The sequence below is a fragment of the Azolla caroliniana genome, unplaced genomic scaffold (assembly GCF_043228905.1).
Source record: "Azolla caroliniana isolate FFs.n. ecotype wild unplaced genomic scaffold, voAzoCaro1.0.p SCAF_18, whole genome shotgun sequence".
In the NCBI taxonomy this organism is placed as follows: Eukaryota; Viridiplantae; Streptophyta; class Polypodiopsida; order Salviniales; family Salviniaceae; genus Azolla; species Azolla caroliniana.
In genome coordinates, this window is record NW_028230453.1 from 11,356,556 (window position 1) to 11,384,083 (window position 27,528).

The 27,528-nt window shown below is 38.7% G+C and overlaps 1 protein-coding gene and 1 long non-coding RNA gene across 3 annotated transcripts; both read right to left on the reverse strand.

Moving 5' to 3' along the window:
• Positions 1-4,667: 4,667 nt before the first annotated feature.
• Positions 4,668-26,813, reverse strand: LOC147852417 (phosphatidate cytidylyltransferase 1-like). Of its 2 annotated transcripts, XM_087334112.1 has the most exons (11): positions 26,499-26,813; positions 26,032-26,273; positions 25,795-25,946; positions 18,210-18,351; positions 14,349-14,505; positions 14,187-14,234; positions 13,908-13,994; positions 5,599-5,727; positions 5,473-5,529; positions 5,298-5,381; positions 4,668-5,205 (listed from the first exon to the last, which is right to left on the reverse strand). In XM_087334112.1, the coding sequence occupies exons 1-11, from the start codon at positions 26,559-26,561 to the stop codon at positions 5,104-5,106; spliced, it is 1,263 nt and encodes a 420-aa protein (XP_087190238.1). In that variant the 5' UTR covers positions 26,562-26,813; the 3' UTR covers positions 4,668-5,103. The 2 variants fall into 2 exon arrangements, with proteins under 2 accessions (XP_087190238.1, XP_087190239.1); XM_087334113.1 differs by lacking the exon at positions 5,599-5,727.
• LOC147852418 (uncharacterized) lies at positions 6,669-8,042 on the reverse strand. Its single transcript, XR_015531479.1, has 2 exons — positions 7,435-8,042; positions 6,669-7,339 (listed from the first exon to the last, which is right to left on the reverse strand). It is a non-coding gene; the product is annotated as an uncharacterized LOC147852418 (long non-coding RNA).
• Positions 26,814-27,528: the final 715 nt, after the last annotated feature.

Here is a 27,528-nt window from a genome sequence, read left to right on the forward strand (position 1 = left end):
ATTGCAAGAAAGCATAAAACAACTTTGGAGGAATTAAAATCCAAGCTCAATAAGAAGGTATACAAAATTTCAAATGCCTGATGCAAAGTCATCTTCAATGTCTCTTCAATCACAATAAAAGCTTTCAAAAGCACATTATCCTAAACATAGAGCACACTCATGGGTACATTAATGTATGCAATGGTACCAACACGACCCACTATTGAATATGCAATACGAGTAGTAAGCATATATTATGAGCAATGTTGGGCAAAGTCTCTAGACCCTACCGAAAATATTCCGGCTACGCATGATCCTAACCGGAATTTAAAATTTTTAACCAGCCACTTTCCTACAAGCAATTGTCAACCAGAACATGTTGATTTTTATTTTTTTTTAAATTAGCGCATACCAAATCAAATAAATCGCAAAATTTTAGATCCAAATATATATATATATATAGATATGTTTACTAACTTTGTAAACAAAATCCACTTTTCAAAACATTGTAAAGTTTACTAACCCACATAAGCTACATCTTAGATCAAATTAGATCTAATATATATAAAGTTCACAAACAAATTAGATCAAATTTACAAAGTTTCCATGTATTCTAAACACAATAACAAGATTAAAATACCTGGGATATATGGAAGATTACGAGGCAATAAAGGACAGTTTCCACTATAGATCTTCCAATATATCAAAAAATAAAAAAGAAAGAGGAAGGCTCACATTAGCTTACACGCACATGCAAATCCATGTATGTAAATGTGAAAGAAATTGAGGGATATATTGCAAACAATATTGAAGGAAAAGATTAAGAGAAAAGAAGTGGTGTATACATATATTAAAACAACACAAATGCTAGGTAATAATGCTTGTTGACTTTTCATGAACCCATAAATAATTGAGTTTGAACTCATGAGATGTAATAGAACATAAAATTGATTGAATATAATATGTTTACCAAAAAACAAATGATAAAAAATAACACTTTTTGGAGTTAAGAGATGTGTGCAAGTTGGAAAAGAATCTTGGAGTTAAATCTACAAGTATGAAACGTTTCACCATTTAAATGATCCATGAAAGATAAAATAAGAGTGTTAAATGACTAGGTAACTATGTTCATTGCTTGTTGGAGAGAGAGAGAGAGATGTAAATGTGAATAGAGAGAGGCCAATGTGCAAATTGATAAAGATAATGTCAATGTAGAAGAAGATAAGAAACATAATGAAGGGGGAACTTTGGACATTTCTGATCATTGAAATTTAATGGTTGCTATGCCATGTAACATGGTAGAATTATTAAAGATATTTCTTTATAAACATTTTTTGCAAAGTGGTAGATCAAATGCATTGCAGAATAGAAGAAGTATAAAATGAATACAAAAAGTGATCAAAAGAGGAGGAAAGAGAATATTAAGGGTGAATCTTTATAAAGTGAATAATCAAATGTGAGCATGGTGAGGTTGTTCCATCTTCTATATTACATTCCTTATATAAGTACCACATATGTTTCTTTAAAACCTTTCTTGACATTTAATCATCTCCTACAATATGGTTTCTTTGGTTGCTTCTAAACTTTACCCAACATATTCTTCAATTTACTAGAATTCTATGAGGTTATTTTACTATTGATGCCAAGTTTTCACATTGAATGCACTAAAGTCGACTTCACATAGGTGAGTGTGAGATTCACACTACAATTCATAATCACATATCTCTCTCTGACTTTATGAATCTGTTATCTTCAATTAAAACATCTGCAATTTGATATTCAGTTTTAGTATGAGTCACATATCTAAGCATTCTTCTTTTTTTGCTTCAAGAACAAACTTCCTTGGATAATGCAAATACTTAAACCAATTGCAAAACTAAGTTCAAGCCTTACAATTTTCAAATAAATTAGACTTTCAAAGTTGTTGTAGCATTCTCTACTGGGTACCAAAATCAACTCTCAGCTTCACATTTTGCAGAAGTGGTGTATGAATGGGCATGCAATCAATCAACCCCAAACCCTAAAGTAAAGTCTCCTTGAATGGAATTTCATGCCCTAAAGAAGACCATGTTGAACTAGCCTCTTTTATAATGATTTCATGACTTACTACAATAATGAAATCATCCACACAAATCACAACGATAATGATTCCAGTGTACTAACTAACATATACACAAACTTCGATATTTCAAATCCATGCATAATAAAGCACTTGATGTCAATTGTTGGTAATACACACAATGCTTTCTTCAATTTATATGCACAACCTAAGAATTTTGGATATTGCATATAAACTTCCCTGCATGAATGCTCATGTACATATTGTTCTCACCTACTCGTGCATTAGTAGCAAACGCCTCTTTGATGAGCTCATATGGCCAAATGAGCATACCATCTATAAGATATGTTCTCTATCAAAGTTTTGTTAACTCATACAATACAATATGTACTTGTATGATGTGTGATGTGTGACAATAAGATGTGCTTATTGTACTCGTAGACTTATACCATACAATACAAAAAATACAAAAAATCTAATCAATAATTTTAAGAATCAAAATATGTATCCCCAACATTAAGATTCAATAGACCAAATTAACCTCCAATTTAAAAAGTGCATGAAATTTTTAAAATTTTCAAAATCTTCCTAGAGTATCCTAAAATTCCTCTCGCATCACCAGTGCATATTAATAGTTCATCCAATCAACAAATCAAACATAATAACCTCATCACAATCATACTCCTTGATATTTGTGGGTGACCAAAAAATAAAACTAACAATAATTTCCAGGATCTCTTTGACTGCTATTTGAAGTTCTAGGGTGCCCAGTTTACACTTTTGAGTATCTTTCAATTCAATTTGCATTTGTCTACATTGACCTATCTCACCTCCTTCATGCTTTCTATGTGCATATTAGAGAAACATATACTAATCACTATAATTTCTTAGTCCTTATCCTATTGCAAATTTTTGTAGAAATAAAAGAAAATGCATTCCAAAGTGGTGGAGTGGCAATCTTCAAAGACAACATATTCAAAAAAAGAGAAAACAGAGAAAATAGAGAGAAAGAGAAAAAAAAAAAGACAAAATACATACTTCAAAGTGGTGGAGTGGCAAACAACAGATGTCGTGCAATCAACGAGAAGCGACAAAGAGCAATGAGTAATAAGTTAGCAAGGAGCAATGGGCGATGGGCAACAACCAAGTAACAAGGAGCAACGACGAAGGAAAGTATCGACAACGTACGAAGAAGGAAAGCAAGAAAAGAGTAAGAGGGGGAAATGAAAGACATAAATTTTTTCATATACTATATAAATAGCCGGCTCAAGCTCATATTTTAAATATGAACCAGCTAGATTCCGACTGGTTGAAAATCTTGGCCAGAATTGATTCCGGCTATGCCTAAAGGTTGCCGACAAAAGTCCCAATTCAACCGGAACGTTGACATAGTTCTTGGGACTTTGCCCAACACTATTTATGAGTCAACCTAGGCAAAACGATTGTGATTTTGATACAACTAGAGATGTAGATACAAGAAAATCTACTTATGGTTGCATCTATATTGTTGCAAGGGGAGCTATTTCATGGTGTTCACAATTGCAACAAATTGTTGCATTCTCTACTACAAAAGATGAGTATATACATAGAATGTAATATTCGTGTTCGTGGTAGCATTCAAACATTTGAATACATTTGGAAACGAACACGTTGGAAAAGGGAAAAATACATGTTCCTTTTTTTTACTTCTCTCTCTCTCTCTCTCTCTCTCTCTCTCTCTCTCCTCCTCATGAATCTTCTTCTACTACTCATGATCAGAACGCCACCCATCCGCCATATCTTGGTGACCATGATTTCTCCAACCATTCTGTCGTGTCTTTGGGTATGGCTATGGTGTTCTTCTTTACAACGATTATGCCGCCAGGCCATGGATGCAATGCTCCATGGCTTCATGGCTTCTGCTACATCTCAGCCTCAGTATAATTTATGGGGAGCGATGGGCAATAGGTGTGGCACATGATCGTGGAGAGGATGAGGGAGGAGATCCTTAGAGCTAGGGACATGCTCAAAGCCAACATTAATCTCAAGAACACCGTGATGATGAGCAAGAAGAACAGAAACTTGATCCACCATATCGACGAGAATCAGATGAATCATAGTCATGGTGATTCTCATAATCAAATGAATCATAGTCATGGACCATAGTGATCCTCAAAAATAGAATTAGAATCAGAGTCATCACGATGATGATGGCGATGATCACAAGAATATGAAGAATCTGAGGAGGACGAAGAGAAGGAAGGTGAATGGTCCTAGGAATACTGCCATAGAAGTTGAAGCTTTAGCTCATAACACTTTCCACTCTCTTGCTCTTACTACACAAGGACTAAACGTATTAATATTGATACCCCTCAGAATCTAATAGATTGTTTTAAAAAGTAGTACCTCCCATACATATTTAGTTACGCACTTCCTCTCTGGATGCTGGCTTTATGGTTGAGACCGTACCATGAAATTCAGAAAATTGAGAGAACTGGTTTCCAGTTCCATTCAGATGTCACAAACTTGTTTTAGTATATGTTTAGAAGCTCACATGTTATAGTTTTTCTTCAGAATCTAGTTTCAAAGATGACAGGAATTTTGAAAAGTGAGTACTTACAGAACAAAAAACAAAATTCAGACCTCACAATGCACGACGCCTCTTTCTGCAAATAAAAACGGGATTCAATTGACAAAAACAAGCAAAGCATGATGAATTGGGGTAACCACTGAAAAGGCCATAGCCAGTGTACCCCCTTTACTACTGCAAATCAGAAACTCCTTAGACCTGTTTTCCTTTATCTTTTTTTCCAGGGGTGGGGTTTGGGGGAAGGGTCAAGGGCGGTATAGATGGATGTCCAAGGAAATGGTGAGCTCATAATTTGTCAGGTCACTGTAAGATGATAAACCAATGCACACATGCTTTTTACATTCATGTATGGTGATTTGACGAACCTCCACTTTTAAGAGTTTTATTTTGTTTGGGGATTTCGTCTTCCAGAAATTTGAATCTGGTTTTCCATACCTAAGGAACCACCTGCTATGGTACAATGTCAATACGAGTTCATATGTTCTCGACTCCTGCATTATGTACGTTCATATGTCAAAGAAGCAGTTCTCTTGGACAAAACCTTCTCCAGCTCGTTGTAAAGATCCAATTGCTGCTCCATACTTAATGTTTGCAAAATCTGTGAAACAAATACCAGATATTAATAGCATGAAACTCAAATTCTCAGTATTTAAACTCAGTTACGACCATCATCCTTCAATACTTGCTCACTTGTTCCATTACATCAGCAACAGTGATATTGAGAGGGGCAATAAATGACTGGTAGTATATGTATGAAAAGACAGCCATCACCATCTGTCAAAACATAAATTAACTTGGAATATATTACTTTAATTGTATCATGATACATTGAATGACATCGATCATAATAAGTAGCAAAGCTCACCTGACAGTCCATACGATCAGTAATCCCTCCATGTCCAGGTATGCTATCCCCGAAGTCCTGGCAATTGACCACATTCCAGTTCAGCATTACATCCCAACATGAATTTAGGTATATACATTAGCAAACCTTAATTTTGAAAGCCCGCTTAAAGCCACTGGCAAAAAAGCCTCCAAATGGAGCAATTATAGATGCAAATAGTCCATATGCAAGGGCATGTAATTGTATTGGTAAAGTAGTCCACTCCTGCCATGGGAACTGCAGGCAAAAAACAACTAAATAGATAAATATTCAAAACCTGTATTAATAACCATCAGAACAAGCATATTTGATGGAAAACTATAGTTAAAGAGTGCATGAGTTCCCTCTGCTGTTAAGAATCATTTTCAACAGCTTTTTGTGTACAATATGTCTATCTATTGCCTTATTTATTTTCCTATTTTTCATTTCAATGACTTTTGATGTGTAGTAGGCACTTTCATTTTCACATTCTTTCCAGATGAATGACCCTGGTTTTCCCCCTACTGAGAACAGTCATGAGTCCGTCTCGTTGTCTGCAGTATTTCTTTCACCAATCTCATCATCAACATTTATGTGTTTGTAGTTCATCATAGATTCTTTGAAAATCACACCTCAGAGATGTGTTCCTTTGATTTGCCACTGGATTTAACACGCAATACAAGACTGAAATTCAAAGGTTGTTTTGGATATCCAAGAGTTCTAACAAAATTTCTAAGATATTTTTAACTCATTAATTGCTAAGGTCATGCAAATGTGGAGTTTCTTTTCTTGGGGCAGTTGTGGAGGGGTATAGCATTGGTTCTACAGTTGAATAGAACTTATCATACATTGCATACGCAATCCCTTACAAAGTCTTGGAAATAATGGAAGCGTTGACACTGGTCTTGGTGGCAAGAATGTCAAATGAGTCGGGTAAAGCGATAATAAATGAATTGTTGATGGAAAGAGACCTATGGAACACTCGATAAGATCAAGCAAAAAGATATCCAAACACGCCATCACGTCAATTGGCAGGAAATGTGATAACCCGAAACAGGCTTGAAGAGGGAAAACTGTCCACAGAGTACATGTATGCTTAATCCTTAGCATGGTACAATAATTATTGATTTGCATAATCCTTTCATGCCACAAACAATTTTGTGTACAAAGGCTCACTATTGACAACGAGTATTTGGATAGAAAGAAAGAAAGATATATTAACGTCTTTTAAGAGGCCAAAATGGCCTATAAGACCGAATAAGAGATTACATCTTAAATGTTTTCTCGTCTTTGAGAACAAATCAAAATAAAGTAAATATTACACAGTAAATATAAAAGTAAATAAGATGAAAAGAAAAGAGACGAGAGAATCTGGTTTTTGGCCCATGCAAGATTCTCAAGTTAGGTGTATTGTAGCTTTTGTCTCCGAAAGATCTCTATCATAGGTCGATCCAGAATGGAAATGTCTCCGAAGCGAGGGAAGCACCTACGATGGCGGGAGATAATGGCTTTTATTTGTCGATGACAAGGGTGTCGAGGTCGTGGTCCATGGGGCCGGGGCCTACGTGCACGGCAAATTGCCATTGCCTGATCAATCGTAACCCCTTTGTTATATCCTGGTCTGGATCCCATTTCTGTATCTTGGGGTTGACTTCTAGCATTAGGAGTGATCGAGCTAAAGAAAGTTGTGATTGTTCTTTGTGGATGAGCTTGTGTGGCTGTATTCTTCAACAACTTTTCCCGATGTCTCTTGAGCTCGAGCAAGAAAAGTCCTAGGCATCTTTGGTCCTCATATTCCATTACCTTGCGTAGTGGGCCAAAGCCTTGTTTAAAGAGGCAATGGTATCTCCCTCTGATTTCATAAAAGACACTACAATGACAAACATAGTGTTATTTAGATTCCACTCCTTGATGACACAATTGGTAAATTCTCTCTTCTAGAAGTAGTCGTGTATATCTGCCCACCTCAATCTGTAGCTGATGTGATGAGGTTCGCAGCTGCCCTATCACACTACGCAGCGCATAGGATAGATGTATGTCCATATAAGGTGGCCTTATGACAAATCCATCCTCCGATGTATGTAAGAAGTGTGTCTTTGGGCCATCTTTGTACCAAGTGGTATTTTGGGGCTGATCCATGTTATCTTGTTTTCTAAGTTAATAATATCAGTTCGGATCACTCTATTCTTTTCCACTTTGGTCATATTGAGATGGGGACAGTCCAAGCTATATTGGAACAGGGGTAGTGCATTTATACTCATGCCATGTGACTCGAACCATTGCTGCATTTCAGCATACCAACAGTGAGTGTCTGCATTTTCAGCCAATTGTCTTGATGACATAATTGCCAACCTTGGGTACCTTCGTTTAGGGAGCTCCCAAAGACGTTGGATAAATGTCACTGATCGGAACAATGCCTCGGTTATTATAGGTGCTGCTCCCATCTCTGCCCGGATTATATCGTGTGGCACTGATGCTTTGCTCCTTATCATGCGAGCAATCATTGACACTAAAGGTCTCTCTAAATCTTTCCAATGATTTGCCTTGTTAAGACTCGGTTCCCATGTCTCTACTCCATAGAGAAGGGTTGGTGTGACAAGTGTATCAAATAACCACAGCTTAGTCCGTGGCTCTTGGAACTGCAAATGTGCACATTGTCTTTCGAGAGCACCCAGGGCTCCTGTAAGGAGAACCTAGGTCCTGTAAATGTTACTCCTAGGTATGTGTAGGAGCGTGTGTATTCCACCTTTTCCTCTCCCAAGAAGAATTCTGGTTCTGATCTTGTTACCCATGCTTGGGTGGTGTTAAACACCATCACTTTAGTTTTATTCATGTTGATTGATAAACCTTTGTCCGTACAAAATAGTTTTAAGGCATTTAGATGTCTTTGTAGTCCCTCCGGAGAGTCAGAGATCAGCACAATATCATCAGCATATAGTAATATCTGTATAGCTATACCTGCTAGGTGTGCTCCGGAACCACCAAATCTCTCTATGTACTGTGATACCTCATCTATATAGAGACCGAAGAGTGTGGGGGATAGTGGGCATATCCTTGCTTCACACCAATTGTGCTGGCCACCGCCTCTGACAAGCCCTTAGGAGACCGAACTTTTCCTGAAACAGATTCATAGAGTGCATAGATTCCCCATTGCATATCTATAGGAACACCAATGGCCTCTAGCCGCTGCATAAGCCGAGCACGTGGCACAGTGTCAAAGGCTTTTCGAAAATAACAAAGCAGCAATAAATCCTCTTATTGTGGGCTCTGCCCTCCTCAATAAGGGCCCGGAGGGTGAATATGTGATCCAAAGTTGTGAAACCCTTCCGAAAGCCTGCCTGTCCAATTGAACGGCAGCCATTTTGCTCTGCCCATATACTCAATTCTGATTCCAGAATCGAGCCATATAGTTTAGCCAAGTAATGGCCAATCATGATTGTCCTATAGTTGCTTGGCATCATGGGGTCTCCACTCTTAAGGATTGGCACAATGGTATGCTGAGTCCATCTAGTAGGAAAACCTTCGCACATGGCTCTATTAAAGATGTGTGCTAGCAATGGGAGCAAGGTGTCACGGGCATAGATAAAGTGTTCACCCACCAAGCCATCATGATCTTGGGCCTTCCCGAATTGTAGCCTATCAATGGCATTTCTTACATTTTGTGGTGTAAAGAAGGTTGATTCATGTGGGCGTGAGGCATTCGGGTGGGGAAGAGGAGGTTGCCCCGGGGTATCATATAGGACCTTTGCATATTCGTGCCACACCTGAGGTGAGGTCAGTTGTGTGGTGGGTTGCCTCTCATTAAACATTTTCCATGCTCTTTTACTCTCTCGTCCTAGAAACAAGCGATACAAATGATCTTCAAATTTAGCCAAATACAATCTCTTCTTCCTCCTTACAAGACGTTGGAAGGTTGCTCTCGCTTGGTTGTATGTATAAATGCCCCGAGTTATATCACGTTGCAAGCATCTCCTTGTATCACGACATTCATCATCATACCAACTATTTTGTATTACTCTACCGAGTTTGGGGGGGTTAGCCGTTGTGTGAGGGAAGGCTTTTGTGGCTGCTTTATGCAATGATTTGGATAAACCTTGGGTAAGTTCTTCAACGGGTGCGAAAGGATCCAAATCTAGCATGCCATTGTATACACCACAACTATAGACATCAATTGTCTCGCGAGTGAATAGATACCTAGCCAGCCCACTCTCCTTAGCATATACATCCTTTGTGCATCCATCCTTTACCTCAAAGCGTAGATATGCATGATCAGCTGCCAAGCCAATAGGTCTTCCCGATATAGTGAACACTTTTATTTCAGGTATAAGAGATGGAGATCCCATTAGATAATCGACTGTGCTTGAGCCCCCTTTTGGGTTCCAACATGTCAAAGCATCTGATCCAGGCCATTGTGACAAGCCATTATATATCACAAGTCCATGCGCGCTTCCCAAGGCTAGAAAGTGTTTTCCATATTCAGTTATAGCACTCATATCTTGAGCTTTTCTCTTTAGACCAACCTCTTCCACCATAACTTCTCCATAGACAGCCTCGTCGGTGTTAAATATAGTTGTTTGTTCATCCTTGGTTCGTGCATTAAAATCTCCTAATAGTATTATATCCCCCATAGTAGCAAATCTTATGATATCATCATATAGTGGTAGATATGGTGATTCACCTAGAGGTGCAAACCTTGAATAGGTAGGTGGAAAGTAGCAAATTGCAATATATAGCTCCCTAAGATCCCCTCTTTTTATGCATATCCACATGTAGCGTGCATCCACATCCTTATGTACAACATGCACTCTACCATGGAGCTCCTCTTTGTATAGCATAGCCACTCCTCCCGAACCTCTAGTGCTTCCTTGTGTCCGAGGTTGGGGGCAACATATTGACTCCCATTTGTATCCTTGGACCTCGGGGAGTTTGCTAGCCATATATTGGTGAGTCTCTGTATACATAGCAATATCTGTGTTTTTCAATGTATCTTCAAAATATCCGACATCTGTCCGTAGAGAGCCGTTGCAATTCCATATGGTCATGCGTAGGGTCTCATAGGCCATATATCGTCATGCGGTTCTCTTCTCTGTAATAATGACCTTGCCGTCTCTATATACGGCCCATTTACCTTCCTTTCTTGCATCAAGCACTCGTGGCATGTTTTCTTTGCGGTGTGCCACTTGGGCTGGAGTGAGATCGTCATCTAAGTATATCTTTTCACCCTTGAGTGCCTTTCGTTTAGAGAGGAAAGCTTTTTTCTTGTCAATATCCATGAAGCGGATGATAAGGGCTTTAGCTCTAGACTCATCTCTTCCCACTCTCCACGCCGAAGCAAATGGAATATCCGATGCTCCAATCTCTGTTGCGAGATTCTTGGCATCTTCTTGTGGACTTCCCTTTTCGGCCCAACCAACCACTCGTACATGCAACGCACGAGCTTTCCTCTTGGCTTCTTCTTCTAAAGTAGCATTCATCATTGCCATCCTATCCATGGATGTTCCTTTTTGCTTTTTTACTACCTCTATCCAAGGAGCATTTGCTTTAATTTCGTTTTGGGCGTGCTCGGCTTGAGCTTTGGCATCTTTGGCGATGTCTGCCCATGTTTGCATTTCCTTCGTGACATTGGCTTTCACTGTAGAGATGCATCTTTCCACTGCTTCTTGTCCTTTTTCGAAATCCACTTTTATAGCTCTTAACTCAACCTTACTTGAGGATATTTTATCCTTAAGGTATTGTGTCATGTCATCCTTGAGCTCTAAGTGTGATTTCTCCACATGGCTTATAATGTCTTTCCGCATCTCTTCTAATAACTCAGCCTTGATAGAGGCGTACAATTCTGATTTCTGTTTCTCTATCTCCTTTTTCATTTCTTCCTTTAGTGCTATTTCGATATCTTCTCTAATACGGTTGATCTCTTGCGCAATCAAATGGCATAAAAGATCACGTTTCCCATTTTCGACATCGAATGGAATGTCGGATGGGCCTGCGTTCTAGGTTCCTTATGCGCCCTTCTGACGCTATTCAGGTCCCGTCCTTTTCGTCTATGATATCTTCTTGTGGTCTTCAATAGATCTAGACCCTCGTCATGCATGTTAAGATCCATCTTTTCAGTGTCTGTCCCTTCAGACTCCATGGTGTGTTGAGGGCAGAAAGAATAGAAGTTACTACGGGGCAGAAAGAATACAGGAACAGAGTTGGCAGAAGATACAGGAAATCAGATTAGGAAGAGAACGCACAGGATCAGGCATTGCAGAAAACACAGAGGACAGACATTTCAGAAAAGACAGACAGAGCCAAAACCCTAAACGCAGAGCATAAACCCTACAGGGAGAGAGAGAGAGAGAGAGAGAGAGAGAGAGAGAGAGAAGATAGGTGAGCAAATGAAGGAGAATAATAACAGTAAAGGTAGTTGTGACCAACTTTGTCTATTTTCAATCCCTAATAGACTTCAAATCTGACTATAAAGAGGCAAAAAGAGTTCTTAATATAAAAGAATGGTAGGTTAGTGCACAGATGTCCCTCTCATATGCTCTGTTGTGTAATAAGGCAGCTACGGAATTCTTCAAATCAGTCAAAGGTAGGAGCGAAAAAGGCTTGGGTTCAGTCCGTAATGTAACAGAATATAAAGAACAACCCCTAGGCCTGCTCTTGCCAGAGACAAGAGACAGAAAATGAGTACACCAATACATCCAGAAAACCTCATCAACCACCACCTCTGAAAAGAGGTTGCAACAGATCAGGAAATGGCAATTTGGCATGCAGTAAGGCTAGGTTCAAACCCCTCTAATACTCTTGGTAGTCTAAAATGGCACCTAAAGAACTCTGCAAACCAGTTAGAGGTTGAAACAGGCAGCTATGCTAACAATGCTTGGTCCAGTCAGCAATTTAATGGAATATAATTGTACAAAACTACATCATCAACAACCATTCATTCAAAGGAGGTTCTAGTAGATGTGAGAAAAGCTGTTAATAGCAGTAGCAGAACAGTTGTAAGAAAAAATAGACACAGCCAAGCTGTGAGCAGGATGTTACACAGCAGTAACAAAATAGTTGTAAAGAGTAAAGACACAGCCAAAGAGCAGAGCCTGTTTGCAAGTAGCAGCAAAAATAAAGTTCTTACAAAAGAGGCTGGTATAGCCTATTTATAAAAAATTGGGGAACATGGGTGAAGTGGTTGTTTGGTAGTCAAGTGACTCTTGTAATACCAAATCTTAGACTGTTTGATTCTTTCTTTCTACCACACCATTTTGTTGAGGTGTATTGGGTATAGAAAATTGTCGAGGTAGTTGAGGTTTATAAGATCAGCGATTATTTCTTGAGCTCCCTTGATATAACTCCAGTACCCCTGCCTGACTAGGTATTGGTGCATCTTCTATGCATAGTTATCCCTTACGAAAGAGGCTGGCATAGTCTATTTATCCAAAATTGGAGAACGTGGGTGAAATGGTTGTTTGGTAGTTCAATGACTCTTATACTACCAAACAGGTACAATAATTGAGGAATGAGAGGGAGTATCTTGGAAAAGTGGAAGAGAGAGAAGGCATTTAAATAAAGCGTTGCAGATCTAGAGAGAGAAGGCATTTAAAGAGTTGCAGATGCTAGAGAGAGAATAATCTAGGAGGAGAGATAATAAACATGAAAGAGAGTGTACGTCTGGAGCTGCAACCCTTCAACAAGAACAACAAACCAAAACAAAATAAATGTTACTATGTAAACATAAAAGTAAATAAGGTAAAATGACACTAAAGAATCTTGGTATCGGCACATGTGACATTTACATCTCAAAAGAAGATAATGACCTAAGCGAACTCACAAATATCACAACTGGTTATGTCAACCCATCAATGCTAGTAACAAATGAAAAATATCTTTCTAATCTTGCTTCATAGAAATAAAGGCTTAATTATATCAGTCACCAATAGGATTTGAACATGATTTGGTGCCAGTTACTATAACTGAAATTGCTATCCTCTGATAATACTCAATATGGATAGGCCGGTTGCGTGTAGAGTCTGACTCTTTGAGGCCATGTGATGATGGCTTTGATCTTATGAAGATATGTACACTGGAGATGGTCCAGGCTAGTCTCAGAGTTGTTCATGACAAAATCTGTGTCTCTACCTGTCATCACTCTGAGTCATAAGCTCATTTTACCAAGATGTTTGATTGTACAACAAAGTCTTCTTCATGTCCTTGATCAATAAGAGATGCACCACTTCCAACTAGAAAAAAGTGATCTTTTTTAAATAGGACACCTAAATTTCGTTTAGGGCAGAATATGTATGTACGCAAACAGTCCAGTTTTATGTGAGAGACTAGTTAGGATACCTTCAGCATTTAGTGAAGAACCTAGTTAGTCACGGTTATTTTATCCAAGAAAGGAACCAATTCTGATATAGGCATGCGGGATCATGCAAAAGAGTTAATTAGGAACTCACCCAAGAAGGCACCCAACCATGTAAACTATAATGAGTTGGCTTGAAAAGAGCACCAGGATCACAGTGTAGAGGGACTGTTGATAAATCCTGCAACAATAATAACAATCAAGATGCTTTTCCAAATTTCTTACATGTGAACTCCAATTAGATGGTCACATCAGAAATGTAGTAATAAAGACATTCTGGAAGTACAAAACCCATTGTTTTTGCTTTAGAGAATAACGTACTGTATAACTATAAGTTATACTCGGACTATTTTCAAGATATTGGCATGCATACCTTCCTAGGACAAGTAAGCCATTGAAACTGACCCATATAATATGATAGCTGTAGAAAATATTAACAGTTAGAAATATCGGAACAGAATATTCTTTGAGAGATCATCTTCAAATTAAGTACTGAGAGAGTAGCAGAATTATGGGGAGAAAAGAATTAACCCACCACTACTGCAGAAAACATGGTTACCATCGATGCACCAATAAAACCTTCCCAGGTCTTCTTGGGCGACAGTTTGATAAGTGGAGTACGACCAAAAAAAAATCCACAGATATATGCTGCAATATCATTGATGACAATCAACGATGCTGGCAATAGAAACCTACAAAATTTTAACGTTTCATAAGAATGATTCCTCACTTGAAACATTATGGAGATAACCTTGCTATATAGAGTTATCACGTTTGACTTGAATCCTAAGCAGCAGCTAAAAGAAAAGATCTGACATATTTCCAATGCAAACAGAGTCAGCCCAAACTTGTTGAACATACATAAATATTGACGTGAAAATGGTCTCCTTGCGTTTAGAGAGAGGTAGGTTAGTTGACAACACATTTTCATTAATGTTCGACCCGTATGTACATAATTGTAAACAACAATCTGGATCAACATTGATTTAGTTGATATAAATTTGAGAAATTCTGAAGGTTATTCAATGCTTCAGCTCAAAGAAACATACAAACAAACATCAGTACAAACAAATCTTTCTTTCAGGAAAATGTCTCACTCTAAAGTAATTTGTTCAGTGAATGAATCTAGAAACGTAGACAATAAAATAACACAGACCACTGAAAGAAACAATAAACGTTGAAAATAAATTCTAGGAATCATGCTATAAAGACACATAAATATAGGCTAGGAGAGAGCCACAAACTAAATTGCATCTATTTGATACACTTGTAACATTGATTCTTCTCTACACAGTCAAAATTTGGGGACCGAGCCTTCATAGGACACATAACTGGACAGATTTGGAGAGACCTTCAATATCCATTAAATCCTGCATATGGTTGGTTCATGATAGCAGAGATGGAGTAGTCCCAATTGTAAGCAACCCAATATTCCTACCAGTGACCAGTATTCAGCATATTTGAGAGGTTGCTGAGCGAAGGTCTCAAGTTTGGCATTTATGTCATCGAAACAGCTTGCTGAATATTGAGATAATCATTGTTGGTGTGCTGAAATTCAAGAATGGCTACAGTTACATGGCATAACGATAAACACACTACTGTCATTCCAATATAGTTTGGATTGTCCACAACTAAACATGATCAAAGTGGAAATGAATAGTGTAATCCAAACTGGTATCACTAAACTGGATGATGAATGACCATGGATCAGGTCCACAACATTTGGTAGGAAGATAGCCCATTATAATGCATGCTTTTTACACACATCAAAAGATAGATTTGTCATCAAGACTTCTTATATGGATACACTTGTACACTAGTGTGAAATTGTAAAAACGCTATGTTTGCCACTGCTATTTTTTATGAAATAAGAGGGTGATAACATTCTCTCTTCAAACATGTTTTTCGCCCATAGAGCAAGGTAATAATACGAATCCCAATGGTGCTTCGGACTGCTTTTAACTTGAGATGTAGACAAAGGTTGTTGGCAGACAATAATTGAACCACAAAAGCTCATCATTGACTCATCACGACTTTTTTTACCTCCATTACTCCTCAGGCTACAGTCAATCAAGGCCTACACAAATGGGATCTCAACTAGAACAGTCAAAAGGGATCAAAAAGGTTACAATAGATTGAACAATAGCAGCTCATAACAACTCAGTTTCTACCATCCAAGAGTTGAGATTAGGTATTTCAAACCTACAGTTTCTCTAAACGACTTGTATTCCTAGATTTTCTTTTGTCATCAACAGATAAAGGCCATTATCTCCTGCCATTGCATGTACAGGGATGCTTCCCTCACTTTACAGACCTCTCCATTCTGGATCAACCTATGCTAGAGATCTTTCAAAGACAAAAGTTAAAATATATCTGACTTGAGAATCTTACGTATGGGGATAACAAGATTCTTTGCTCTCTTTTTATGTTATTTACTTTTATGTTTACTTCTTAACATTTATTTAATTTTTGATTTGTTGTTTTCAAAGACAAGACAGCACTTAAGAGACGTTAAGCAATCTCTTGTTTGGTCTTATAGGCCATTTTGGCCTCTTAAGAGACGTTAATATATCTTTCTTTCTTCATCCTGGATTCTCTCTCTAGAATTTATTAACTAAGATTTTATTCCCCATTAATTTAAAGCTTGATTGTAAATGTTTGATAGTCCAATAGTCACTTGACTTAGAAATAACCCCTTCACCTATCACATCCCCACTTTGTATAAATCTCATTTTATTCATACACAAACGCAGGGCTGTACCCCTGTTTCTTGGCAAATCGTGGAGAACTGTGAGGAAAGAGAAGGAAACCGAACAGTCATGGGCCACAAGCATCGGCAACATGGTGGTGAATCCCATAGACCAATATTTTAATCCGTTTTTTACATTTGACAAAGAAGTTGACAGCCTGGATGGAAAAATCCAAGGAGAGGTTTTGGAAACAGTGTTAGCATACAAATGCATCGAGTAATCGCATATTGACGAAGTTATTGCACAAAGGGAAGTAGTAGAATTGCACATAAAGATCTAGGGATAAGTCAATCCAACAAGAATTGGTAGAAGGTACTCTAACAATTTCCAAGGAATCTCGAAAAAACTCAGCAGACAAAGGAAGTGACCGTCAATAACCTGCAGCCAGATACTCCACTAAAACAATAACATACCACGGATTACCAGAAGAATATACATCATTCCCTCACTAAAACATACACGATCAAGAGAATCCAAGAAAATTTATTTCAACACCAGTAACTAAAGGGTATGCCAATCATTTGTCCCCGCAGCTAGGCATGGATGAAAAAGAAATTTCCAAAGTGGCAGAATTTGATTGTCCTCGGAGGGACAATCAGTCTGTTGGTACACCCAAATCCGCCTAGGACTTTGTAACATTTGATATGTTCCGGTGAAAATTCTTGGAATGGTTCTGTAAGGAAACACATCCCCACAAATTATTGATGAAGTTCTACAAGTAGATGCAAATGCCAAGAGAACCCATCGCTAAGTTCATGGTTTGAATTAGCTAACTGACATAAAGGCTGACTCTGACACCCCCTCCAGAGCAAGTAGACACTGTTTTTTAATGAATTTCTGCATTCACTTCGGACAGCTTTATACATGAATTTCTTGGATGTCTCTTTTGAGGATATGAACCAGGAAGCACAAGAAACAGAAAGAATCCAAGGGAGGATATGTCTGCATTGCAGGCATTGAATCAGATCATGTCTGCAGTAGCATTCCTGGAAAGAGTGAATGAGGACAAGAGGTTCCAATTGAACGTGAAACTGGTTGCCTAAATGTCAGACACTCATCTATGGATTGTGCACTAAACACACAAAACTGCACAATTTGCTAAATTTGGAACACCACCACGAAAGGATGTCATGTAATCTTCTGATGATGCAGACTACCCAACATATTTTGATAGGAACAGATTATGGCAGCAAAGATTTTGGAAGGAGCTTCAATGAGGCAGAGAAATTCTCCGTGAGAGCAATGGAAATTTCAAAATGAATAGCTGACAAAGACCAGTTATATGTTAGAAGGGTCATAAAGAAGAGTATTTCTACAGTAGATGCCCAGATCTCCAAGAGGAAAACAAAGATAACCAACCCACAGTAATTCCCTTCTGTGATAAATCCAACTTGGAGATTATCATAACCACAAGGAATTTCCCATAGCTCCTCAATAATCTAGCTATGATGTGTCTTGCCTGCTAGTTGAAATTTTTCACAACCCAGTGATAAGCTTTCAATCCTGCATTCTCGTTTGTGTTTTGCTTCTACAGAATAGCTGATTAAATAATAGTTCTGCAATGTATGTCAGATAGGAAACATGAACTTAGGCAAACATCTCACTTCCATATTTTAAGATTAATAGTAATCCTACTTAAAACTCACCATATTATGCCTTCAAAAATATTTGCCACTGTGAAAGATGATTGGGTAAAGACAACAAATAAAATCATGTGTGTCCATGCATATTGGCCAAACTGATATTGATATTTCCCTTTTCGCAATGTTAAGATGAACCAAACGAAACCTGTAAGGAATAACAACATGAAGGGCTAATTTGAACACTAAATTCCATTGAGAAACACGCACATCACATCATTTCAGCTTAAGGGTTTTGAAATTTGCTTTTTCATCTGTTCAAGAAATTAGAAATCTCAAGAACTTTAAGGTACGACATGTCTTTATATGAGAATATGAATATACAAATTAAGGTTAAAAATAAAGAGATATGAAAACATACAAACATATGCTGCCCATAAATTACAAAACATACCATTATCTTGATAAACATAAGAAAATGCCAGCAGACATAGTATTTTAGAATTCCTATAGCAATCACATATGTCCGGTCAACAAACTCTTCATGGGGGAGAAAAAGGTGCACACATATCTAGGAGTAAAAGGTGCACACAGGGCGTTGGTTTTCCCTGCAAGAGGCTGCCTGCACTTGACTTTCTAATGGTTATGCAGTCCTTGGTTCATTTAAAACTCAATGTGCACACATGCAGTTTAAAGAGCCAGAAACTAATCTGTCGTTGTTTTACACCCTTGAAAATGAGACTGTACAAACAAAAATCAGAAAATACTAAATTATATGAAAAAAAAAATTCTTGTTTAATAGGAGCAACCTAAGGGCCTTAAATCCCAACAACCTCCCACTTAAAGAAGCTAGGTTACTCTACCAGATAACTCCCACTTGCTCAAGGCAGTGTTGTGAAGAATCTTTGATAAACACTTTGTTAAACAATCTGTCGGATTCTCGGTGGTATTAATCTTTACTAGTTGGATTACAACATCTTCTATCCGTTCTCTAATAAAGTGATGCTGAATATCAATATGTTTAGTTACTGCATTGTAAACAAGGTTCTTTGCCAAACATATGGCACTTTGGTTATCGCAATGTAGGACTGGAATTTGCTTTGGGAGCCAACCTCACTACACAAGAAAGTTAACCAAATGGCCTACTTAGAAGCCTTTACAGTTGAGATATCTTAATTTTTGTCGTAGAGAGTGCGACAATATGTTGCAGCTATGAACACAGCGAAATGGTAAACAAGGTTCTTTGTCAAACATATGGCACTTTGGTTATCGCAATGTAGGACCGGAACATGTTTTGGGAGCCAGACTCACTACACAAGAGAGCTAACCAAATGGCCTACTTAGAAGCCTTTACAGCTGAGACATCTAAGCATTTGTAGTAGAGAGTGCAGCAATATGTTGTAGCTGTGAACACCACGAAATAGCTCCCCCTGCGAGAGTATAGATGTAACCATAAGTACATTTTCTTGTGTGCACATCACCAGCCATATCAAAATCACAATAGCCATTAAGCTTCAAGTCCCTTTTTCCATAACAAATGCATTTTTCCTTAGTTCCTTTGAGATATCTAAGGATAGTATTGACTGCAGCCCAATGTCCTGAGTGAGGGGAGCAGGCCATTCAGAAGGGAGACTCAGAAAATTCAGAAGCTCCGTTCAATCAAGCCGCCGATTATCGGAGACAAGCAGTAGCACTTTCCCATGGTAATTACATTGAACGCAAATCAGTTGAAGATTACAGGACGTTCTCCTCCCCTGAGTCAGTGAGGGAAGCACAACCACTTATATGGAGAGTTAGACTAAATTAAAAAACGCTAGCGAGCCTACCACACTTTGCACCTGCCTCTTTGCCAGACAGTATTTGCTAGTATTGTCATCCAACCCGACCTGAGGATTTAGGTTGTCCCTTGCTAAAATATCTTTGAAGAACTTGTACTGAATTTCCAGGTTGGTCCTCGCAAGCAGATATGGGCCCTAGAAGATAGTGTAGAAACTCTCTGCCCGTAAGTCCTGCCTGATAGCGGCCAATGTGGGTCCTTCCAATGTGTCACGCAGCCATACATGGGGTAGAAATTGCGCAGACTTAGCTATCGGGCATAAAAATAGTAAAAGAGCCATGATATTAGCAAGAATGGAATCGACACTAGAAGTATCGATCAATTCAACGAATTGTTGACATAGTTGACTCATAAATCTGCTTATAACTCCTACTACATATGCAATATCAGATCATGTTGATATCATTGCATACATCAATGACCCACAAGGTTAAGCATATGGGATAGCCTGCATTTTTTCTGTTTCCTCTTTGTCTATGGGACAAAGTGCATTAGAAAGCTTTGCTTGTGGTTGAAGAGGCACTAAATATAGCTTTGCAACAATCATCTGAAATCTTTCCAATACCTTTCATGGAAAGTGCAGATTTGAGTTTGCATTTTAATTCCTGCAAAGTTATTTCATGGGGCTCTTAGTGGCTTCCATGGAGCATGAAATCGTCGTATTTCTTATACCATAGTCATGGGGCTTGTTTCAGCCCATAGAGGCTGCGGTGAAGTTTGCAAACTAGATGCTCTTTTCCTGGAATCGTGAACCCTTCAAGCTGCAACATATAAAGCTCCTCATCTAGACTTCCACCAAGGAAAACCGTCTTTACATCCACTTAATATAACTCCAATCCAGAAAGTCTGAAATAGCGACGTCCTAAGTGTAATCATTTTGACTATTGCAAAGACCTCCTAAAAATTGATTCCTTGTATTTGTTTCAACCCATTGCTACAAAATGAGCCTTATACTTGGGTTTACCTTCTAGAGTCTTTACCTTGTAGACCCACTTGTTGGTTATAGCCTTTTTGCCTTTGGGCAGCTACACAAGATCCCATGTGTTACTCTCATGGAGTGCTTTGATCTCCTCTTGCATAGCAAGCTCCCACTTGTTAAAATGCTCACATGGCCTAGCCTCTTTAAGAGTGAGGGGTTCCTCTTCATCTATTAAAAGTATTTGATGAAGAGATGGATCGAATCTTTGGGTTGGACGCCTCAACTGTGTTGATCTCCTAACCCAATGATCTACATTATTTGTAGTTGGATCCAATTCTAATGGAATATCTTCTTGCTGTAGCTCAATGAGTATTTCTTGCTCTAGCTCGTTGGTAGGAGGTGGCTGTAATTGATCTTCATCTTCAAGATCTAAAATTTCTCTGATTTGCTGTCCATCTTCTTCTGTGAATATAACCGGTTTGTAGATATCTACTTGCTCTTATAGGCCAATTTTCTCTCTTAAAAGACATTAATATTTCTTTTCTTTTCATCTACTTGCATTTCTTTTGCACATCTCACTACTAGTGTGTGAAGATTTCCCTACTAGCTGGATAGAAAATACCATTGTGCCAAATTTAAAAATTGGAAACCCCATGATACTGAGGAAATATAGCGCAACCATGATCGGCCATTACTTGGCTAAACTATATTGCTCACTCCTGCAGTCAGAATTGAGTATATACGCAGAGAGAAAAATGGCTTCCATTCAGCTGGACAGGCAGGCTTTTGGAAGGGGCTCACAACTTTGGATCGTGTATTCACCTCACCCTCTGAGCCCTTATTGAGGAGGGCAGAGCCCATAATAAGAAGATTTATTTCTGCTTTGTGGATTTCGAAAAAACCTTAGATATGCAATGGGGAATCTATGCACTTTATGAATCTATGTTAGGAAAGCTGAAGTCTCCCAATGGATTGTTGGAGGCTGTGGCTAGTATAATTGGAGTAAAACAAGGATTTTCACTATCACCCACTCCATTCCAGTTTCTATATAGATGAGGTGTTACATATCCTAGAGAGATTTGGCGGTTTGGGAGCATGCCTAGCAGTTACTATATGATGATGATATTGTGCCAGAGGGACTACAAAGACACCTAACTACCTTAAAAGTATTTTGTATGTACAAAGGTTTGTGAGTAAACATAGATAAAACTAAAGTGATGGCGTTTAACACCACACAAGTATGGGTAACAAGATAAGAACCAGAATTCTTCTCGGGACAGGAAAATGTGGCATACATACAATCCGACATGTACCTAGGAGTAACATTCAAAGGCTCTCACTTCTACTTATGGGAGGCTACTTGTGCTCAACTTTGTCATGGATATGCAGCCCTTGGTTTTCTTGAAAGGCAATGTGCACATTTGTGGTTCCAAGATCTAGGAACTAAATTGTGGATATTTGACACTTGTCACACGGCCTCTTCTCTATGGAGTAGATACCTACAGAAAAAAAGTAACTAGAATGATTTAGAGAGACCTTTAGCTTCAATGATTTCCTGTGTGATAAGGGGCAAATCATAGGTTCGCCATGATATAATACAACCAAAGGTGGAAGCAATATAAATGCACTACCCCCACTACAATATAGCTTGGATTGTCCCCATCTAAACATGACCAAAGTGGAAAAGAATAACCCAGAACATCTTTTGGTAGGAAGATGGCCCACTATAAAAACTTTTTACACATCAGAGAATGGAGTCATCATCAGGCTGCCTTACAAGGACATGCTGGCTCTATGCCTATTCACATTCACACATCCCTCTAACAATGATCATGTCCCATAACAATGGAATCCTTGGTTTTGATTGATAGGCGTTGCAATTTCCATTTTTCTGCTCGAGTATCTCTCTTCTTCCTTCTCACAACCCATCTATAAAAGAGGAACTCATCCCATTTTCTCCTTAATAGATGTTTTCTCTTCAGAGGATGGATTCATCTTTAGGCCACCTTATATGGACATACATCTATCCTATGGTTGCGCGATGTGATAGGCCAGCTGTGAACTTCGTCACATCAATTAGAGATTGAGGTAGGCAGATATACATGAATACCTCTAAAAGAAAGAATTTGCCAATTGTGTCATCAAGGAGTGGAATCTGAAGAACACTATGTCACTGCAATGTCTTTTATGAAATAAGAGGAGATTTGCCTCTTTAAACAAGGCTTTGGCCCACTACGCAAGGTAATGGAATATGAGGACCAACAATGTTAGGACTTTTCTTGCTAGAACTGAAGATAGGGAAAAGTTGTTGGACAACAGTACAGCCACACAAGCTCATCCACAAAGAACAATAACAACTTTCTTTAGTCCTATCACTCCTACTAATGCTACAAGACAATCAAGGGATACACAAATGGGCTCCCAACCAGGACATAACAAAGGGGTTACAATAGATCAGGCACTAGCAATTTGTCGTGCACGTTGTCGTGAGGTGGCGTGCCGAGTGTGAGAAATGCACATGAACAAGGGTAAAAGGATAGAGACCTTCAATTCTATGTCAAGGGTCTAGAGTTCGATTCTAGAACGGCTGCCTTCAATGGCATCCTTTTCTCACTTTAAAAATTGAGAAAGGGATGCCAGCATTAATGCATTAATGCAAAATGTGGCACCCTCTCCCGTTGTTTTCCTAGAAAAGGAGGGGCTCATTTTGCCTCCACCATTTTGGGGAGAAAACTCTTGCTCTTCCTTAGCTCATACCCTTTCATCCCCTCTTCGTCATGATGCTCGTCTTCTTCATGTTGGTGTTCGTGTTCGCATGCCTGTGTGCTCATCATTGCCCGTGTGCTTGCGAGTTCGCGGTGCTTATGCTCCTCGTCTTCTTGGTGTTCGAGTGCTCGTGCTCACGCGTTCGTGTAGTCGTTGCTTGCCGATTTCGTTGTTTGGGGCTCGTCGGCTCGGTATCCTGATTGGTGCTCGATGCATCGTTGCCCCTGCACCTCTCCTCCTCATAAAGGCGTCCGGACATTCGCAAATGCGTCTTCTCCCTTTCCTTGTGTGTTCGCCTTGTGTGCTCGTCTTTCCTTGTGTGCCCGTCCGTCCACTTGTGCGGTGAGCCAAAAGCTCCACAAGCCCCTTCGCTCAACAGGCCACAAAGATCAACGAGTCGTGATCAATGAAGACCATCAACTCCACAACGGGGACAATGAGCCCATGCCCAGCAAGTAATCTTCTTCGACAAGCAAACCTCAGGCCTTCTCTACCCCCTTCTTACTCCCCACAGTCCAAGAGCCCCCAGATCCCACCAAGTAGCTAGTGCATGCGAAACTTCACGACGACATAGGCCCCGTCCCTATGGACCACGACCTCACCACCCTTATCATCGATAGATAAAGACCATTATCTCCTGTCATTGCAGGTGCTTCCCTCACTACAAAGACCTCTCCGTTCTGGATTGACCTATGCTAGAGATCTTTCAAAGACAAAAGCTATAATATATCTAACTTGAGAATCTTACATGTGCAAAAAACCAGATTCTTTAGTCTCTTTTTATCTTATTTACTTTCATATTTACTTTCATATTTACTTGGTAATATTTATTTTATTTTGATTTGTTCTTCTCAAAGATGAGACAACACTCAAGATGTAATCTCTTGTTTGGTCTTATCGACCATTTTGGCCTCTTAAAAGAGGTTCATATATCTTTCTTTCTTTCTTCACATGATTAAGGAGGCCATACACCCTCACCATAGGTTCATATCCTTTTGTGTGAGAATTCTGCAACTTTAATTTGTTTGCACAGTTCTATTATTCGTTCACTTCTATGTGGATATTTTTTTGCTGGGTGACTGGACTCTCACATTGGAAGCCTTTGAATCCATCCTCTAAAGTTGTAAATGGATTGTTGTAACTACATGCACAAGGGTTGCCTACTCCCTAAGAAATTGTTTAAGCGGGAATATGGTTGTTTGGATAGCATCCACGATAGGGTGGGAGGGGTGAAATTGGAAGCAAAATATGCGTTTATGAAAGGGGATAAAATATGTCTAGAAGGATAATAAGTAAGAGTAGTGAAGTTGCGGAGAGAAAAAAACAAACCACAGTAAATGTTGTAATCAAGTACTGGCAAGTCCAAAAAGTCAATGGAAATAAACGCTAGAATAAAGTGAATCATGCAATAGAAAATTATGTCGAGAGAATGTGTAGAAGCAAGAGATTAGTTGGGGATTCCACCCACCAACAATTACAAAGAAAAATTCCAACGAGGTGCACATCATACATATTAAAGATATGTGTGTGTACACACATGCTGGGCTTGTCTCTCAAACTACGATGTACAATCATTGGTTAACCTAGCTAGAATGATTAAATTGCACAAATTCCTGCATAAGGCTAGGATTTAACTCAAATGAAACCCAAAGGCCCCAAGTCAAAGCCCATCCCAATATATGCGTGACACATGCTACACTACCCACGGGCATCTAGCATATAGCTTGGAATTTTGTGTGCATAAGATGGACAACCAAGATGTGGCTACTACTAACATCAAATCACCAGATGATAAGAGAGTACAAAATGACACCCAACGGTCCATGCACAAGAATATCTAGGCCTGTGTACACCTGAAAAGCCTTGTCTATCCTCATCTCAGAGCTATCCAAACTTAGCTGACCTAACACCATCCATGTACTGATGTATCTAGTTTAACTTCCATTAATTCCTAGTATATGTATGGTCATTGCACTTTTGTAGCAAACAGGAAGCCAATTCATGCTAGCCTATCAAATTAACAAATTACAAGTCTTATAACTCACCAGAAATATACAAGAGGTAGGATATAAGCATGTGATACTTGATTAGTCCGCTGAAAATTAACATTAGAGAGTCTTATGACTCACCAGCAATATACAGGAAGTATGATATAAGCATGTGATACTTGATGAGTCCACTGAAAATTAGAGTTAGAAGTTTATCAGTGGAAATGGAGCTAACAAGTTGTCTGGTAAGAAAGCGTCCATACACGTAGATCATTGCGGTGAAGAAGAAATGCCTACAAACCAAACAAACCAACTATAGCTTGTTTTAGAATGTGTATATTGAACGGTATTGTTATGGAAGGAAAGTATATCACAAACCAGTTAAGAAGGCGAAATCCAGGAACTTTCTCTTTCTGTGCACGAGCAGCAAGAGCAAAAAGCTCTCTAGCCATGAAAATCTGAATGACCACAATCATTCCCCATATGTACAGATGTCCCATGTACAATATAAGGCTAAAACCACCGATCATCCATATTGTAGATAATGTACGAATTCTGAATTTCCTATACTTTTCCTGATCATCTACAAGGAGACTACCATCACCACTGTTTGCTTCATTCTGTACAATGCAGAAGAAGAAGGACCTTAGTTTCTTTCAGATGAAGGCTCGCACTACTAAAACAACAATCTTAGTGTCTCTAAGATGAAGAACCACATTTAGTTGAAAATACATATACTTTCAATCTGTAAAATACAGACAAGCAGAAGAAAAAAAAACTTACCTCCTCTGAGATGGAACAGTCACAAAAATCTCACAATAACCAAAACAAGGAAGCATACTTACTTTATTTTCTTCATTAGAACGCCGACGAATTCGGTTGCGTAAGGAGATTCGACTTCTCAACATTTTTTTCACGATACCTTCACGAAAACAAAGATGGTCGCTGCTTTATTTCTGAGAGAAATTCCTCTTCTCGACCGTAACAAGCTTTTTCCTACATTTTCTGCATCGTATGGAGGATTATTCGATGTGAAGAAGAATGATTCGGAATAGAGCGTGAAAGAAACGCGAATAGGCGATTGGAGTTCAGATCAGACGACGACGATGGTGATCATTGATGATGATGATGCATACAGTTTCCTGCTCGCCCCCATTCAGTGTTATCATGCGTGCGTCGTGGTCACACTCCAAGGTTATGACCCTAAGGACTAACTAGGGCATCATTCATTCTACAACATTAGTATACAAGCTCTTTCATAGGTTGTAACTTGTGATCAAAGTAGGACTAGGGCTTCCTTCCGTCACACACCATTAGCATCAAATATAAACCAGCTTTGATGAATTGTAAATTAAATCATAAACTGTCAGCGCCTCACTACGAGCTTTGATGCTCAATTGCTTAAGAACATAAGCGTACTAAGGTCTCGGTCTAATATTTGAATAGTCTAGGTGATTGATTAGGATAAACATTTGCAAACAACAATTGCAATATTATAAATGGATAAGATATTGGTTTATTGAATTATGTTCAAGTTATACTAATAGTAATGAGAATGAATGGATGAATACATTGATGGATCTAGGCTAACCAAAGTCCTTTTCGACGGTGATATGAAAGGGTGAATAAGCTCAAGAACATATAAAATGTGACAATTACAAGGATAAACTTTTACCAACAAAAATCTAAAATAAAAATCTAGAGGTGGCAAAGTGGAAGCATGCAAAGAGATTCCCATCTACAAGGGGAATATATGTGACCAAGAGAAAGTTTTAAGTTTTTTTTTTCTGAAAAATTATTCTTCATTAGTAGAAATTCTACATACATGACGAAATGATTAGGTTGAAAACATTACAATGGCTCTAGCCATGATGA